Source organism: Miniopterus schreibersii (assembly GCF_964146895.1).
Source record: "Miniopterus schreibersii genome assembly, chromosome: 4".
NCBI classification, from domain to species: domain Eukaryota; kingdom Metazoa; phylum Chordata; class Mammalia; order Chiroptera; family Miniopteridae; genus Miniopterus; species Miniopterus schreibersii.
This window is the reverse complement of record NC_138105.1, coordinates 24,208,736-24,224,104: the sequence shown is the minus strand read 5'-3', so window position 1 is coordinate 24,224,104 and position 15,369 is coordinate 24,208,736. Positions and strand designations below refer to the sequence as shown.

General features: G+C 52.9%; 1 protein-coding gene across 1 annotated transcript in view; it reads right to left on the bottom strand.

The window, feature by feature from the left end:
- FSTL4 (follistatin like 4) overlaps positions 1-15,369 on the bottom strand; it is a 358,676-nt gene that overhangs the window by 29,317 nt on the left and 313,990 nt on the right. Inside the window, exon 8 of the mRNA XM_081136080.1 lies at positions 4,981-5,101. Coding sequence (XP_080992206.1) covers positions 4,981-5,101 — 121 coding nt within the window. The remainder of the gene's footprint in view (positions 1-4,980; positions 5,102-15,369) is intronic.

Here is a 15,369-nt window from a genome sequence, read left to right as displayed (position 1 = left end):
TTTGCATGAAGTCATAAATCATGTCAGTGTTTGGGTCTCATCTCTGGGAGGCCTTGTCTATGGGGAAGTTATACTAATAATTCGAGAGAGGCAGTTGTTTCCTGGAAGGGATTCCTTTAGCCACCAAGGTCAAGGCCGAGGCAGGGATGGAGAAGCTTCAGAGGATGGTGGCCCAGCCTATATATGGGGTTCCGCGCTTGCCACCAGGGAGTGAGGCAGCTCCAGGGAGAAGTCTATATTTTACTCCTCATTTGGCAAATTTCTGTGGGTCTTAAGTTTTCCATCTGTATAATGGGTTGGAGGCTCTCTGAGGGGCGACAAGCTCAGACCATCTGTGTCCACCAACTACAGTAAAATATGGCTCGAGACAACCCCAAATCGCCCCCATATCTGTCCTACCTTGGACTATGAACTCTATCTGTGTCAGGCTTTTCCACATATCATATCTCACCAAGCCTATCAGGCAGGAAGTGCTTGTTATTCCCATTTTACAGGTGAGCTTACTTGCCTAAGACTGTATGTCACGGAAGTACCAGCACTAGGACTTAGCCAGGTCTGTCTGGCTCAGAGTTCATGTCTTGACCCTTTGACAGAGGTGTTGCCAGCTTGGGTCTGCCCTGTGCCTAGGATGGACCAGCCCCAGCCCAGCTCCTGTGCGCAGGACTGGTAGCTCTGTCTCCTGGGCCCACGGGCCGCACATTAACTCCCCAGCACATCTGCTGTGCAGTTGGACTCTTCTGAGTCCCCTCCCGCCCCATCCCCTCCTTTCATCACTGTCTTTCCTGTCTTCTCTCTGTAGGAGATCCTAGCTGGAGGACCGGACACAGAACATTGCTCTCTATCTGCACATCCGAGGCACTGCTTCAGAGTAAGCCACAGGCCATCTGTCACGCCAAAGGGGACCGAAAGGGACCTCCAACAGCTGGGCGGCTGCACCGGATTCCACCCAATCTGCTCAGGGCCATCTTTCAAGCTATGGATAGTGGAAAGGAATAAATCCCACAGATGAATGCTGCCGCCTTCTCACCCCTTCAAGGGCCTCCTTAGACACGTAGTGCTGCTCCTGTCCTGAGCACCAGCAGTGCCTTCCCAGCCTTCCCAGGTCCTCCGGCTGCAAAGTTACCCCCCTGGCTCCACTCTACAGCCGGCAAAGCTCCCCATGCCCACTGCCTCTGTGAGCCTCCTGGGAGCCTGAACAGTATCGGGAGCCTGCACATGACTTGCTAAGCCCCGCCTGAAGCTAGATGACACCAAGCCATGCAGTTCCCCAGCTTCAGTGCTGCTGAGGGCAGGGGCTGGGCCTTATAGTCATTGCCATGGGCCCTTCCTCAGATCCTTGCTGGGCCAGCTGTTTCTGATCAGGTCTAAGTTCAACACCCGGACAGATGTAAATGAGGCAGGGTTCCTGTCCCCTGTCCCCCCCAGTGTGCAGCTCATGTAAGCACACAGGAACTTCATTTATTTAATATGACTTTTTCCTTAATCCAAGCCAGTTTTTTCCAGTCTAAGAGCACCATGACTCACTTGCCTCCTTCAACCGGATCTCCCCCCTCTGCAATACTGCATGGCCACTCCCTTAATCATTAAGCCCTCAGGACAGTTAGGTTCTGGTAGTCAAACTGTCTTAAAGAAAAAAGCCTCAAGTCTGTTGATCAAAGAATACAGTTTCCGTCAAACTAAAGATAACATCTCGACCTTAGTTATGTTTCAGCCCCAGACCCATGAAGGGGGACTGGCCCTACTGACCACATTCCTGCAAAACCAGACAGAACAACTCCATGGCTGACATTAGGACCAGATGCAATGATAACTACCCCCTACCTTGGCCCTGACCAATCAGTAGGGCCCATGACCCCAACTCCCTTAGTTGCCATGAGTAATGATTTTCCGCCCTATATAATCCATCCCCAAGAAGCCACCAGGGGCCAGGGTTTAGAACATTAGCTCACGTGTGTCTCCGGGCTTGGTGCTACTTCCTTAAATAACCCTTTGCTTTCTTTGCTACAAACTCCTAAGGGTGTCTCATTGGGCTTTGATGCACGCAGGAAAATGAACCCCTTCAGTCTGGTAACACCCACAGCAGCTCAACACTGATCTGACTGACGGCCCCTGATGACCCACATCTGGATTCTCCAACAGTGGTAACACCATGCCCAGCAAGGGGGGCGGGCAGGGGCCAAGAGCCTGGGCTCTGCAGTCAAGGTCTGTGCTGCAGTTACTAACTGCAGGCCTAGGGGTTCTGGGTAAATCGCTTACTCTCTCTGAGTCCCATCTTCCTCATCTGGAGCAGGAATGGTACACAATAGTATTCAGCAAGCGTTACTATTGTAATTGTGTCTTTCATACCACACTACTTTCAACAACACCTTTGCCTTGCCCCAGAGAGATTCCCTCTCAGTCCAGCACAGCAAACTTAACTTCTGAAAACTTTGAACACCTCCCACCTTGTTCCCAGGTCAGCAGGCAGTGGACTTGTGTCCTTTCAAGGCAACACTTGGCATATGTTAGCATGCTGCTCCCAGGAGGGAGCTGGTTAATGCACCCAAATGCCACCCCCAAGTGCCTGGGAGTCAGCCCAGCCCAGGGACAGCGGGGGCTCCCGGAGCTAGGGCCACCTGCGCGGCCTAGCCCAGATGTCATGGAGCCAAGCACAGAGAGTCGATTAAATGAGGTAGAAAACTGATCACAAATAAAGAGGTCCCAGCATGCTTCCTCTAAGTCTATTTATAGTACTTTGGCTGGAAGAGAAGTCTGAAATCTCTAAGCAATTGGGAAATGGATCTCAAAAGGCCTCTCTTTGGATCTCTGTGGGGAGATTTTGCTCTGTTTAGATTTCCCCAGAGCCAAGAGCAGACTCTTCAGGGGAGACTGAGCACTTGCTGGGCTAGTGGGGCTGTGGGAAGAGGGGAAGGGGGAGGAGGGAGGTGACAGGAAGAGAAAGGGGAGTGGGGAGGTGGAAGGTGGAGGTGAGGAAAGAGGGGGAAGGAAGGAAGCAGGAGGAAGAGGGGGAGGGCTTGAACAGCACTCTCCAAGGCCAGCTGCGTGGCCTACTCCCACCTGGAGAGAGGAGTCTCTTCTCTACTCTGAGCCCAGCACCAGGGGTTTGTGGGCCTGGGCCTTGCTCCTGGATTGGGCTTGGGAGTGAGGAGCTGGCTCATCAGCATCATGAGCTCAGTCTCAGAATTCTGGGGGAACTCGGGGCAGGAGGGCCCTCCCAGCACCATGGACTTGCCCTTGGTGTGTGAAGGCATTTAAGACCACAGGGACTCCTCTGGAAGCCCAGGCTCTCCCTGTGCGGAATAAGGCAGGTGGCTCCCCTCCTCTCCCTCCTCACAGATTTGCTTTGGAGGGAATAAAGGGGAGGGGGCTCCAGCCCTCTCTTTGTGCCCTTGGTTCTTGTGAAGTGTGGGCAGGATATGAAGGGCGGGACTGAGGATCTGGGACTATCGATTGATTTCCCTTTTCTAGGCTTGTCTGAGGATCCCAGGGACCCGGGATGAGCCACGTGGAGTTCTGCAAGCAAACATTCCCCAACATTGTACTATGCCGGGCACCCCTGGCCTGTTTTAGACCCAAAAGCCCTCTTCACACTGCAGAGCTCTTGTCCTGCCCCTGCTGGGGAGAGGCCCAGACACTGCCTGCCGGCTGTGCATCACCCTGGCCTCCGAATCCCAGCCTGCGCTGGCTCGCCCAGTGGGTATTATAACTAATAACCCCTGGGTTATTTCTGGTGAAATCTAGAGATTTCATTGTAGGCCTGGCTTCAAGCCAACAAGCACAGCTGCAAAACCCAAAAGGATTAAGTAGACCCCAGCTCAAGGGAAATACTAATAAAATATGGCTTAGCAGGGATGATTATAAAAGTCCCTAAAACATCCCATAGGGTAAATGCACAGGCAAGCTCAGCTCACCCAGCTGTCCATAAATAGCCTGTCACCGTGGCTCCCCAGAGGCAAGCGAAACTGAACCTCATTCTTGCCATCTTGCTGAACACCAGCCGGCTCATCTCAAGGATGAGGGGCTGACTTGAGCTTCTACACTATTCCCTGACGCACCAACTCCTGCCCAGACCTGCTGGGTGGTAGGAATGATGCCCAGCTGGGTTTGGCTGGACCAGTCTGATTTCCCCAGGGTGCTGATCCGCCACAGCACTGTGGGGAGACAATGCCGTGTTTGTTCTGATGGCTGGTGTGGCCAGGTTGGGGTCAGAGCATGGGCCCTGCCTCTAGAACAGCACCCGCCAGTGGTGTGACCCCAGGCAAGTGACCTTACCTAGAGACTCGTCCATGATGTGGGTTAAAATATACCAATTGGGAGAGTCCATGTGACATGTAAGCACAGGACTGGCTGGAATAAGTGCTCAGAAGACCTGGGCTGCTGTAATTGTTGATGCTGTCCCCAGGAAGGGTTACTTTTTCCTGGTTCCCAGAAGTCCTGGCAAGGCAGGGGCCTGGGAGAAGCACAGAGCCTCCCAAGCCTGCTCAGGTTGGTCTTGGCTCGGCCCCAGCTGAGGCTTGTTGAGCCTCTCAGTGAGGGAGATGAGAAACAGCCTGTTGGAGGAAATAGTGCCTCCCAGCTGGATAAGTGATATGGGTCCACACTGCCTGGAAATGGTCCTGGGTTTTAGACAATGTCTTTTTCTCACTGGAGCCAAGACCATACACAGCAGCTCACCGTTGCTGCCGTGTCCCGAGGTTGACACTGCTGGAGCCTCAGCTGCTGAGCGAGACTTGCCTCTGTGACTCACCCCCTTGCACCAGGATTCACTTAATCAGAGAGGGCTTTGGGTGCAGCCAGACATGAAAATTGGTTAGTGGACATTGTACTTTTCCATTGCTCCCCTTTACTTATGAGAAAGGTGGGGCATTTGGGGGTCAGATATTTCTTTAAGAAGACAGACTACAGGAGGGGGGAGGGTTGTTCAGAGCAGCATTTGGGGAATGCTTTGAGGGGACGACATGCACGGAGCCATTTACTAACCATTCACCTGCAGGACGTGGGTCTGGAACAGCTCCTCGTGGCCGGAGGCGTGGCAGGTGTAGTTGCCCATGTGGATGGTGGTCACCTTGGTGATGTAGAGGGAGTCGTCCTCGCCGAAGTCCTGCCCGGGGCAAGGAAGACAGTGCGGTTGGCCTCTCTACTGAGTAGCTTGTGGTTAGGCAGGTCTCCCAGTTTTCCAGGGAAACAGAAATGCTGTAGCTTCGAGAGCCTTCCTTCCTGCCCATCCCCTTGCTCGCCAGAGCTGCCTGCAGGGCTGTGCAGGCCTGGAAGCAGGGACCGCATCTCTGTCTCGTGTCGCTTGCCCAGACCCTGTACATCCACTTAAGGCCTCTTTCTCCTTCTCTGGGACGCTGTGCTTGAGCACCTTCCCCAGCAAGCTCCCTCTCCACGTCAGCCAACTGGGCTCACCTGCCTGCTGGTTATGGGCTTGCTTCCTGGGCTCCTGCCCCCTGGTCCTGGAGGCGCCTTGTTTAGCGCAGGCAAAGCTTTTCTTAAAGGGCCAGATTGCAACTTTTTTTGGTTTTGTGGTCTACAGAGCTCCTGTCAATTACTCAGCCCTGCCTTGTAGCATGAAAATAGCCAAAACAATGCATAAATTAAGCAGTCTCGATTCCAATGAACTATATTCCAATGAACTTTTGGAATTAAAAAAAATATATATAGGTGGTGGGCTGGAGTTTGCTCACCATGGGTTTAGATCCCACCTTGATACTAAAATAATTTCAGGCAGCTTGCAGAGATCTGAATAACCCAAGAGAAAAGAAATAAAACTCTGAGGAAGATGGGGCAAGCAACAACAAAGAGCAGGGCATAAAGAGCCAGGAGGGCTGGTGTGCGTGTGTGTGTGTGATTCCATGGGAAATGGCTCAGTAAGCCTTGTCCCTATGACCCTGCAGCTCACAGTGTGGGCTCCTATAGAGCTAGTGTGTAGGGGAGGGAGGGGCAGGAGGAGGCTTTTGGCTGGGTCAGGGGCCACTGTGAACAGTTGGGCACCCCCTCCCCTGGGGCCTTTCGGGTCACCTGCATTCTCTGTAGCAGAAGCAAGCACAGTGCTGGCCCTGACCCCTTCCAGGCCTAACTGCAGACATGCTGGGGGATGGAATTACCTGGTGCTTCAGGGGGACCCTTCATCAGGTGTAGCCTTAGCTACCAAATATCTCTGAGGTGTGGTGCACAGAGCTAAGGGGACAGAGGAGGGCCTGGCTCACTGGTGAGAACCAGGGCTGTGCCATGTGGTTGTGAGGTGATGGGCCCAGCTCTGGGACACAGGAGACTCAGGTTTTTGCTTAAACTCTGTCATGGACCACATGCTCCTTTGTCCCTCTGGCCAAGGGTGCCTGCAAGTGTAAGTTATGCCCTGCCTGCCTCATGAGGTGCTGGGAGGTGTGGCAGGAGAGTGTCTGTGAATACGTTTTCCATCGTGGGGAGTGTGACATATGTGGGGATGTTACTCTTCTTGTCATTATTAACAGAAGATGCAAAACTCCTCTTGGCCTGCTGGAGCCAACACCAAACCATCCCTCCTGCCCTTCCCCTGGCCTTTTTCCACAGAAGCAATCTGGTGGCAGGAGGGAGGAGAGGCCACCAGGCAGTAGGGCACAAGGGCTGTCCAAGGGCAGCGACATGGCAGCTCCTAGTCCTGGTTCCTATTCCTGCTCCTGCTCCCTGAAACGCCGGCTCTCTGTGTAGCTCACACTCCAGAGGGCCCGGCCACCACCCGCTGGATGGTGCCTTCTGGCCAATTAATTAGCCCAGTGACGGGCGCGGGCTCAGAGAGAGGCCCTGGTTAGGCAGAGGCCCGCTTTCAGAATGATCCCAACAGCGCCCCCAGTGGAGTAAAAATTGGGGAGCGCTGCCGGAATCCTCTGAGTTTCTCTGAAACGTGGCTGTTTCGAAAAGCCCCCTCCTACCATTCTGCGGAAGCTTCGGTAATAAAGATAAAATACCAGAGAGCTGATTTGTCCTGTGTCATAGCAGAGTCATAAAGGGCTCATACCGGAGTTGCTTATGAGAAGTTAATGGTTAGTCAGTTCTGAGGCTGACATATTTCTGGTCTAAGCTATTTCCTGTGTCAAAACCTAAGTCTGGAGGAAAATATATTTTGCTGGCATCCCAGTGGCAGGATGGCATCTTGAAAGAGGGCTGGGACGCTGGGTGCAGCCCTCACCTTGGGAGCCTCTCAACACCTCATCTGGTCGGTTCCAGGGCAGGCTCCATCCCAAAGGGCAGCCCCAGAGCTGCACACAGTGGGTCTGGTGCTGGGCCCCCTGGCATTCATTTCCCCTGAATACTGCCTTCCTGAGGCTTTGAGCCCACAGCCCTTCCTCACGGGAGGGCCCTTGGCACCCCCTGTGCTTGTTGTCACCTCCATGGGGTTGTGTGGTCACAGGACCACAGCGTTCCTCAAGCTGAGAAGTGCCCCAAGGCTGAGGTTCCCACAGATCAGTGGCAGAGCCATGCCACAGTCTTTAAGAGCTAACTCTGTGCCAGGAAATGTGACATATATCACCTTGTTTAATCCTCACAAAAACCCTCTGAAAGCCATAAAACTGAACAAAAGCCCAGCCCTGCCTCTCCTTCAGGGCACAGTCAGAGCCCAACCTTCTCTCACCACCTCTACTGCTCCTCCCGGGGGGCCAAGGCACCATCTTCCCTCTTGGGGGATGGCAGGGACCTCCACACAGAGCCAGACCGTGCCCCTGCTTGCCCAGAGCCACAGCCCTAGGGGGTCTGCAGGGATGATCTACCTGCTTCCCCCCCCCCCCCCAGCTTCCCCCCTCCCCTTGCTCATTTTACTCCAGCACCGTGGCCCCTTGCTGTTGCTCTCACATGCCAGGCCCCCTGCCCCTCAGGAACTTTCTACTTGCTGCTCCCTCCTCCCCAAAGGCTTGCTCCCCTCTTTCAAGCCTGCTCAAATGTTATCTGCTGCCCTTTCTGCACCCCCATCCAGCCCCCCACCTTCCTTCCTGCTTTATTTCTCTGTCTGGCACTGGCTACCATCTAGCCTACGGGTGTTTTTGGTATTTGCCTTATTTGCAGCCTGTCCCCCCCCCCCGGGCATGCTGCCCCTGCTGTGTCTCCGGCACCCAGCGCAGCACCCGCCGTCACTGAACAAGGCATGCGCTAGGACTTCTGCAGGGGCTGCCTTCTGGTTCTTTGGGTTTGACATCAGAGGCACCCACCTCTTGCCTTCCCGTCCACCCAAATGCCACCAGTCACATGGCTCAAAACGAGGTGGCTGGTGGGAAGACAGAGAACTGGTCTCATCTCCTCCCCTGCCTCGCCGCCCTGCCTCCGTGTCCCTGCTGCGTCCCTCAGGCGGGGACACACTGATACTGACTGAAGAGAAGGCCCCACTCAGAGCAGGGGCAGAGCTGGGGGAGCCCACGCATGTGAGCCCAGCCCGGACTCCTCGGTGACTTCTGGCGAGCCCGTGACAAAGCCCTTTAGCTGCCTGCTTCCCCTCACCGCGCCCGGGCCGAGGCCTGTGTGTGGGGCTCAGCGGGTGCGGGGGGCTGTGCACCGGCTCTTCCAGGACACGCGGCTGCTGGGTGCACCGGGCTCCACCTGGAGCCCCTCACTCATTACCAGCCTGTGATTTGGGCTCGGGGGAGAGCCTGACTGTAATAAAATCATGTCTTTAGGCTAAAATAATAGGCATCATGTAATTATAGAACCAAGTGCATATTGTTTTCTAGAACATGAATACTGGCTACAGAAATCAAATTTACCTCACTGGATGTGAGGAAATTACTTTAAAAACTGATTTATAAGAAGCTACATAGAACCAACCCTGCAAGCCTTACTCTCCTGAATGTTCCCTGAGATATGTCTGAACACTGCCATTAGTGCTTGATTGCATCTCTGTAATTGTCTTTTTATGGAGGCCTTTTTCCTTTCTTTTCCTTTTTTTAGCTCTGGTGCATAGAAATGTATTCGCAAAATCAAGGTTCCTTCCAGCAATAAACAGATGCCAGATTAGACCATTCTTTGTATTGTTGCACATCCATCTTTGGGAAAGAGACAATTTTACTTAAAGACATGGTTTTTACCTTTAAAAAAGCTATTTTCTAAGTATCTGGCCTTAATAAAGAAAGTAATTGAATGAGACTTAAGTATTAAACTATATTTAAGCAGAGGCGAGATGAGGGATGTTGTCATAGTGATGCATGGGAGTCAGGTCTAAGGAACTGAAAATGAGCCATCCCTGCTGAATATTGAGTGACTAGGTGTTAAACACAGGGGCTCCAGAGTGGTTTCAGAGTTTGCGTTAATGATACCGTCAATGCTACAAGTTAAAACTCAGTTTAGAAAGTTTAGAAACATTTATTCAGAGCTTTTCCAACCCTGCCCTTCTCTGGAGCACCCCTGGCTCTCTTTGGGGAGGAAGGAGTGAAGGAGGGGGTCTTTGCCTCTATGCTGGTTTAGTTCTGGCCCCCAGAATTTTACTAACCTGAGCTTCCCACCTGCACAAACATTTCAACATCGTGGATCAATCAGTGCCATGGTGATGGCTGGTCCTCAGAGATGTCTGCATTCACACAAGCACACGTGTCTGTCATCCAGGCCCAGCAAGGACCAGACGCATCCTTGGTGGGCACACGCAAACATCCACGTGGACACACGCAGTAAACCTGAGCACGTACGTGCACGCTCCTTCCAACCCACTGGCTCTCTACAGCTGATCGCTCTGATCCACACAAGGGTTCTCCTGCTGGTCACTTCTGTTCAGCCTCTGGGTGGACAGACTGGCCACTCTGCAAGGACCTGCAGAACCAGTCCTCTTGCTCAGAGTCTGTTTAAAATGTCCCTGTGACTTGCAGTGATCCCTAAGTAGCTGCTGAGCCCCAGGGGAGGGCTGCTATGGATTTCCAGTGGGTCTGTCCTCCTGCCCGGTTCTGGGCCCAGGAGACGGAGCCAGAGGCAGGAGAGCAGCCCTGTGGGGAACGCAGGGAGCGTGTGGTCAGTCTCCCCATGACTGCGTGTCAAAGGGTAGGCACATCGTCTCCCTGTGCAGCACTATACTGTCCCCAGTGTGTGGCATGGCGCCTGGTGCATAAGTGGTGCTCAATTAGTATTTGCTGAATGAATGGTGTGTCAGCCAAGTGTGCTGTCTCTTGGGGAGCCCTGAAGGGAAGGGTGGTGAAGAAATAACATCACCTAGAGAGAGGTCTGGTCTGTGTCCTCAGCTACTGGAGGTTGGCTTGGGAGCTTTCGCCACCAAACAGTCTAATGATGTGATGGGGGCTCTGGGCCAAGTGGTATTAGTTCTTCCTCTCCAGGGGTTGGATACCAGAGGTCAGCCACGGGGGCAAATGTGACTGACCTCTAGCAAAACTCTGGACTCCAGGCTTGGGTGAGTTTCCCCGGTTGGCAGGACTCTGTGCATATTGTCATAGGTTGATGCTGGGAAAGTAACATGTCCATGACTCCACCAGGAGGGACAATGGGAGCTCCCATTTGTACCCTCTTGAACTCTGCCCCAGGGGTGTCTCCTCTTGGCAGGTTTTAATCTGTAGTCTTTCCTTGCGATAAACCGTCACTGTGAGTGCAACAGCCCTCAAAGAGTTCTGTGAGTCCTTCTAGCACATTATGGGATCTGAAGGTAGTTTTGGGAACTCTGCAAACTTGTCATCAGAGTGAGGGTGGTTTTATATGGACTGCTCTCTCTCTCTAACTTTGTAGTTAGCGCCAAAACTCAAACAGGGAAATTCCGTCCCAGCTGTGTGGATGCTGAGCATCTGTCCTGGGGACAAACTTGAGTGTCTGAGTATGCATGGGTATCTGGGCACCTGCAACAGAAGGAGCACATCGGAGACAGTTCTGAGACTTCAGCTTGTCCTCAGGGCCAGAGAGCAGACATCTCTTGACTGGCCAGGACTCCAGAGTATGGTGTGGGGGAGTGCAGCTCATGGGGCCCCCTGGGGAGTTGTAGGCCTGAGCCCCTGAACAGGGCTTTGGATTAATAGCGCATCAGCCCAGCAAGGCCAGCTGGTGCGGGAAGGGCTCAGGCACCAGACTGCATGCAGCGGTCAGCTGAGGTTCCAGACCACCAGGAGCCGGCTGCCTGCATCTGCATCAGAGATGCCTGGACGGTGAATCTCAGGCTGAGAGGGCCTTCCTGAGGGCTCCAGCTCCTCTAACCTGGGCCACACTCACAGCAAGACAGCCAACTGCCATTCGTGCTGTCCTTGAAGCACTCCCAGAGGATTTAATTAAATTTCCTTCCACGGCTCATTTCAGGGGCCAAGAAGGCTTGCAATCAGATTTCTACTGATATGATGTTTAAAACTCTTATGCATTGTTGGAGGGAGTGTAACTTAGTGTAGGCTTTTTGGAGGAACATTTGGCAATATCCGTCAACCCCAAAACGTGCCCACCCTAGGATGTAGTAGTTCTACTTTGAAGAACTTATCTTACAGACCTACTTATGCAAATGGGCAAAGGGGTGGGTGGAAGGATGCTCACTGCGGTACTGTTGGTGGTAGGTAAAGCCTGAAAACAGGCTGAATGTGGGCTACCTGTGCGGGGCTGGGGGGGCAGCCCAGACTCGGCAGGTGCTCAGTATGGCTTGGAGCTCTGCACTCAGGGCCTAGAAGCCGGATCACAACTTTCCTGAGGGACACTGACCTTTGAGATGGGGCCAGAAGTGGCCACTGAGCACAAGGGAAGCCTTAAAGCCAGTAATAAAGGGAAGAGAGGTGACCCTGAGGGGGCCACTGAGAGAGCAAAGGCTACTGGAGGGACTTGGAGGGCCAGAGACTCCCCACGAGTTGCACAGGCTGGTGTACCCATGGCCTGGCCCCTGTCTCCTTAGAGCTCTGGCCAGCACTCCCAGTGCTTTGAACTCATCCAAAGTTCTAAGAAACCATAAGTTCATCTGCAGCCAGGGTTTCTGACACCAGCCGGAGAGAATTGGCCAAAGCCTTTGAATGTTTCAAGTACAGTGTTTTCTAAAATTTTTAAAACAAAATCTACCCAAGTGTTTAATGAGATTATTCTAATGCAGAGCCTACAACCGCTGTCTATCGTGTTGCTAACAGCTCTCCATGCTAATCAAACGCCTCTCATCTTTTTACAATGGATTCATGACTGGTTCATATAAAGACAATAAAAATTAAATGACTCATGAGCTCCCAAATCATTCTCTTTGGTCTTTTCAATAATTCACTTCCAAAGAAGAGTTGGCTGAGAGCATATGCTTCATTAGAGTCGTTTGTTCCTGGTTTTACACCATTTAGGCATGAGAAAAAAGTGGACCTTTAACATACCCTTCAAATGCTGCCATGAATACTTTCTTCTAAAGTGTTGTTTTTTTTTTTTTTCTTCTATCACTGAATTCTGCTTAATGACATCTGAAAGCCCCCAAAAGCGAGTTTTGGGGAAAGAAAAAGAAAAAACCCAGTGAAAAAAGAGTGGCTCTTTCAAGTCATTTGAAATATACTGGATTTGCTGTAGGCCTATTTTTTTTTTTTTTAAAAGAATACAATAGAAAAATATTTACTCTTCCTGAGAATATCCTATGTGCAGGCCTCAGCCTTCTGCTTCCCTCCCTTGCTGGGGCAGAGGCTACTGAGACACAGGCTGTCTCTGCAGTGGACACATCCCATGGGGGCCTGGGCCCTGCAGCAGTCACTGCTGGAGCAGGAGGCAGGCCCAGCTGGCCCCAGAGTGAGGCCTTGGCAAGGCTGGGTGCTGGGGGTCATGTCCCAAGAGTAAGGAAAACAGAGAGCTCTGGCTGGGTATGCAGGTTGGCTGTAGGCTCTGGCAAGTCCCTGGCCCTGTGAGTTGCATAATCCCGCTTGCCTCATGGAGTTTCACTGAGTGCACAAAGTATCATGGAACTGGGACCCTGGATGTGGGAGTTGCCTGTACTAACGGTAGAAACAGCAGCATTAACGCCAGCAAGGACTCAGCTGGTCAGTTATTTTTCTGACTTTGGGGATGCCCTCTTCCTGCTCCAGGTCTCCTGTCCCTGAGGATCATAAAGGACAGTGAAAAAGATAGTTATAAGGGAGGGCAGGTGACATTGTTGAGGCAGGATCTGCAGCTGGGTTTGGGGACAGTCACGTCACTTCATCGTGAGTGGCTGCTGTGTGGTATGGGTGGAGGGCTGAGGCCTAGAATGGGTTGCGTGTTCAATTTCTGCAGAAAGTGAGGCAGCCTCTCCTCTTCAACCCCCAGAAAACCTGGGATGGAGGGCACGGGAGGGGCCTATGGATCTGCCTCTGAGATGGGCCCCTACTTTGGTCCTCAAAGCCTGGCTCTAAGCCCTCAGGAGACAGGGCCTGCAGGGGCAGCTCATGGGGGAAAGTCAGGGCTCTGTGGTGCAGTTGAAAAAGTGAGGTACCTGGGTGGTATGGGGGCATTCCTGGCTTACGTGCATGACCTCCGTGGCTGATAGGTCCCTGTCCCCCAAGCGCCCTCCTAATCACAGGCTGTCTGACCTCAGGGCGGTGAGAGTCCTCCGAGGCTAACCCAGTTGGTCCCCTTTCTGTGGGGGTGCCTGGAGCAGCCTGGAGCTTGGGCTCCAGCTCTGGCTCAAGACCGGGGCAGGCCGAGCTCAGGGAGTGGCCATGGCCTTGTCCCCACTTAGCTCCTGAGGTGGGGGCAGTGGGTCATGGTCCTGAAAGCCTAAGGTAGGAGGCTACAAGGCCAGGTCTGAAGCCGCCCAAATACGTAACTGCTTCAGTAAAGAAACTGGGGGCAGTTGGCCAGGAAACAAACAAATTACAGGTGGCCTTTGTTAGCCTGCGTAGGTGTGGGAGTAGAAACTATTGATTTCTGATCGAACAAACTGAAGAGGTGTCATAATCCAGAGACCCACTGCTGGAGGCCACAGGGCGTTCCCGGGGCTGCACCTTCTGCTGGGGACACCTGTCTCTGGGGCCTTGCAGTCTTGGTCACCAATGCTGCTCTCTGCTGGGGGGCAGTGTTTTTCCAGCGTGGCCGAAGCAGGGGTCCCTCGTGTAAGCTGGGGCCTCCTGCAAAGGGTGGGTGGCTCAGGCATCCTCAGCAGGCACACGAGGTCCTCGCTAAACTTCCCAGCAGCCTGAGGAGGTGAAGACACTGTGACCTGAGCCATGACCTGAGCCAGGGCCATGAGAGGAGAACCTTAGGCAGCAGCTCCAGGGATCCTAGGGCACGGCTCCACTCTGAATGCACCACTGGGGAAGGTACTGGGGAGGAAGACCCCCAACCCTTCTCCCTACCTCCCCTGCAGAGCACCAGCAGGGCTCCCCTCATTTTTGGTTCCCATTTATTTGGGGTCCTCCCTAGGTTCATGTTTAATTTTAGGCTGGGAGGGGCTCAGGACTCCTGAAGAACATACATTTGACCATGTCACTCCCCAATTAAAGATCTATGAGTCCCACTGCCCAAGGGAACAACCACGATCCTTTATGTTAATATTCAAGGCCTGTCATGTTCTGGCCCCAACCTCTCTCTTGCTTATCACTGTCCCTGAACCAGGGTCAGAACGTCTCCTTCCTGTGCCCCCAGGATTGGCTCCCTCTTTGCAATATGGAACCTGCCGCTCCTGTTGCAATTCTGCCTTTGAGATGCCTCAGCCCCCTCCAGGCCCAGAGTGTCTTTGCTCTATGCTCTGGCACAGGCCTTGGATTCACCGGCTCTGAGTAAGCAAATCCAGAAGATGACTCCCCACGTGAGCCATCTGAATGGCTACACACACACACACACACACACACACACACACACACACACACACACACACGGTGACTCGTGAATGCTTCTGACAGCGACACTGATCACTGGGGAATCTGAGAGGATCCTTTTCACTTGGCTCCAGGCTAGAGGGTACATTTACTTTCTAATCAAATATTATTCTGATGCTTGAGGCATTCTTGATGTTTGCAAGTCAGAAAAGTTTAATTACATGTGTCATTAGGATGGCATTCTGTAATAGCTCCATGAGTGAATTCATTAACAGAATTCTTAACAGATAAGACAAGACAAATTAATATTTTGTTGCCCATGAAAGCATCTCATTAAGAGAGTAGTGAAAGTGATTAATATTTTGTTGCCAATCAAGATGTCTCATGAATGACAAAACAAGGGGGCCCACACCTCCCCGAGCTCGCTCAGCTCCCTGCCTTGGGTTTGGTAGGCTGATCAGCTTCCTGGTCTGCGCAGCGCTTTGGTGCCAGGCGCTAATTACGACGCTGGGGACAGTGCTCCATCTCTGACTGCGGGGCGGGTGGGGGCTGGGACGCACGTGCCGAGAGGCTCTAGGAGCAGATCAATCCCCGATCTTTGCCCCATCAGGGTTGCCCTCCTGGGCTGTTCTCCCCTGACCAATCTCCCTTCAAAAATGGCCCATGATTCCGGAGTTCTTGGTTGTCCCCCTCT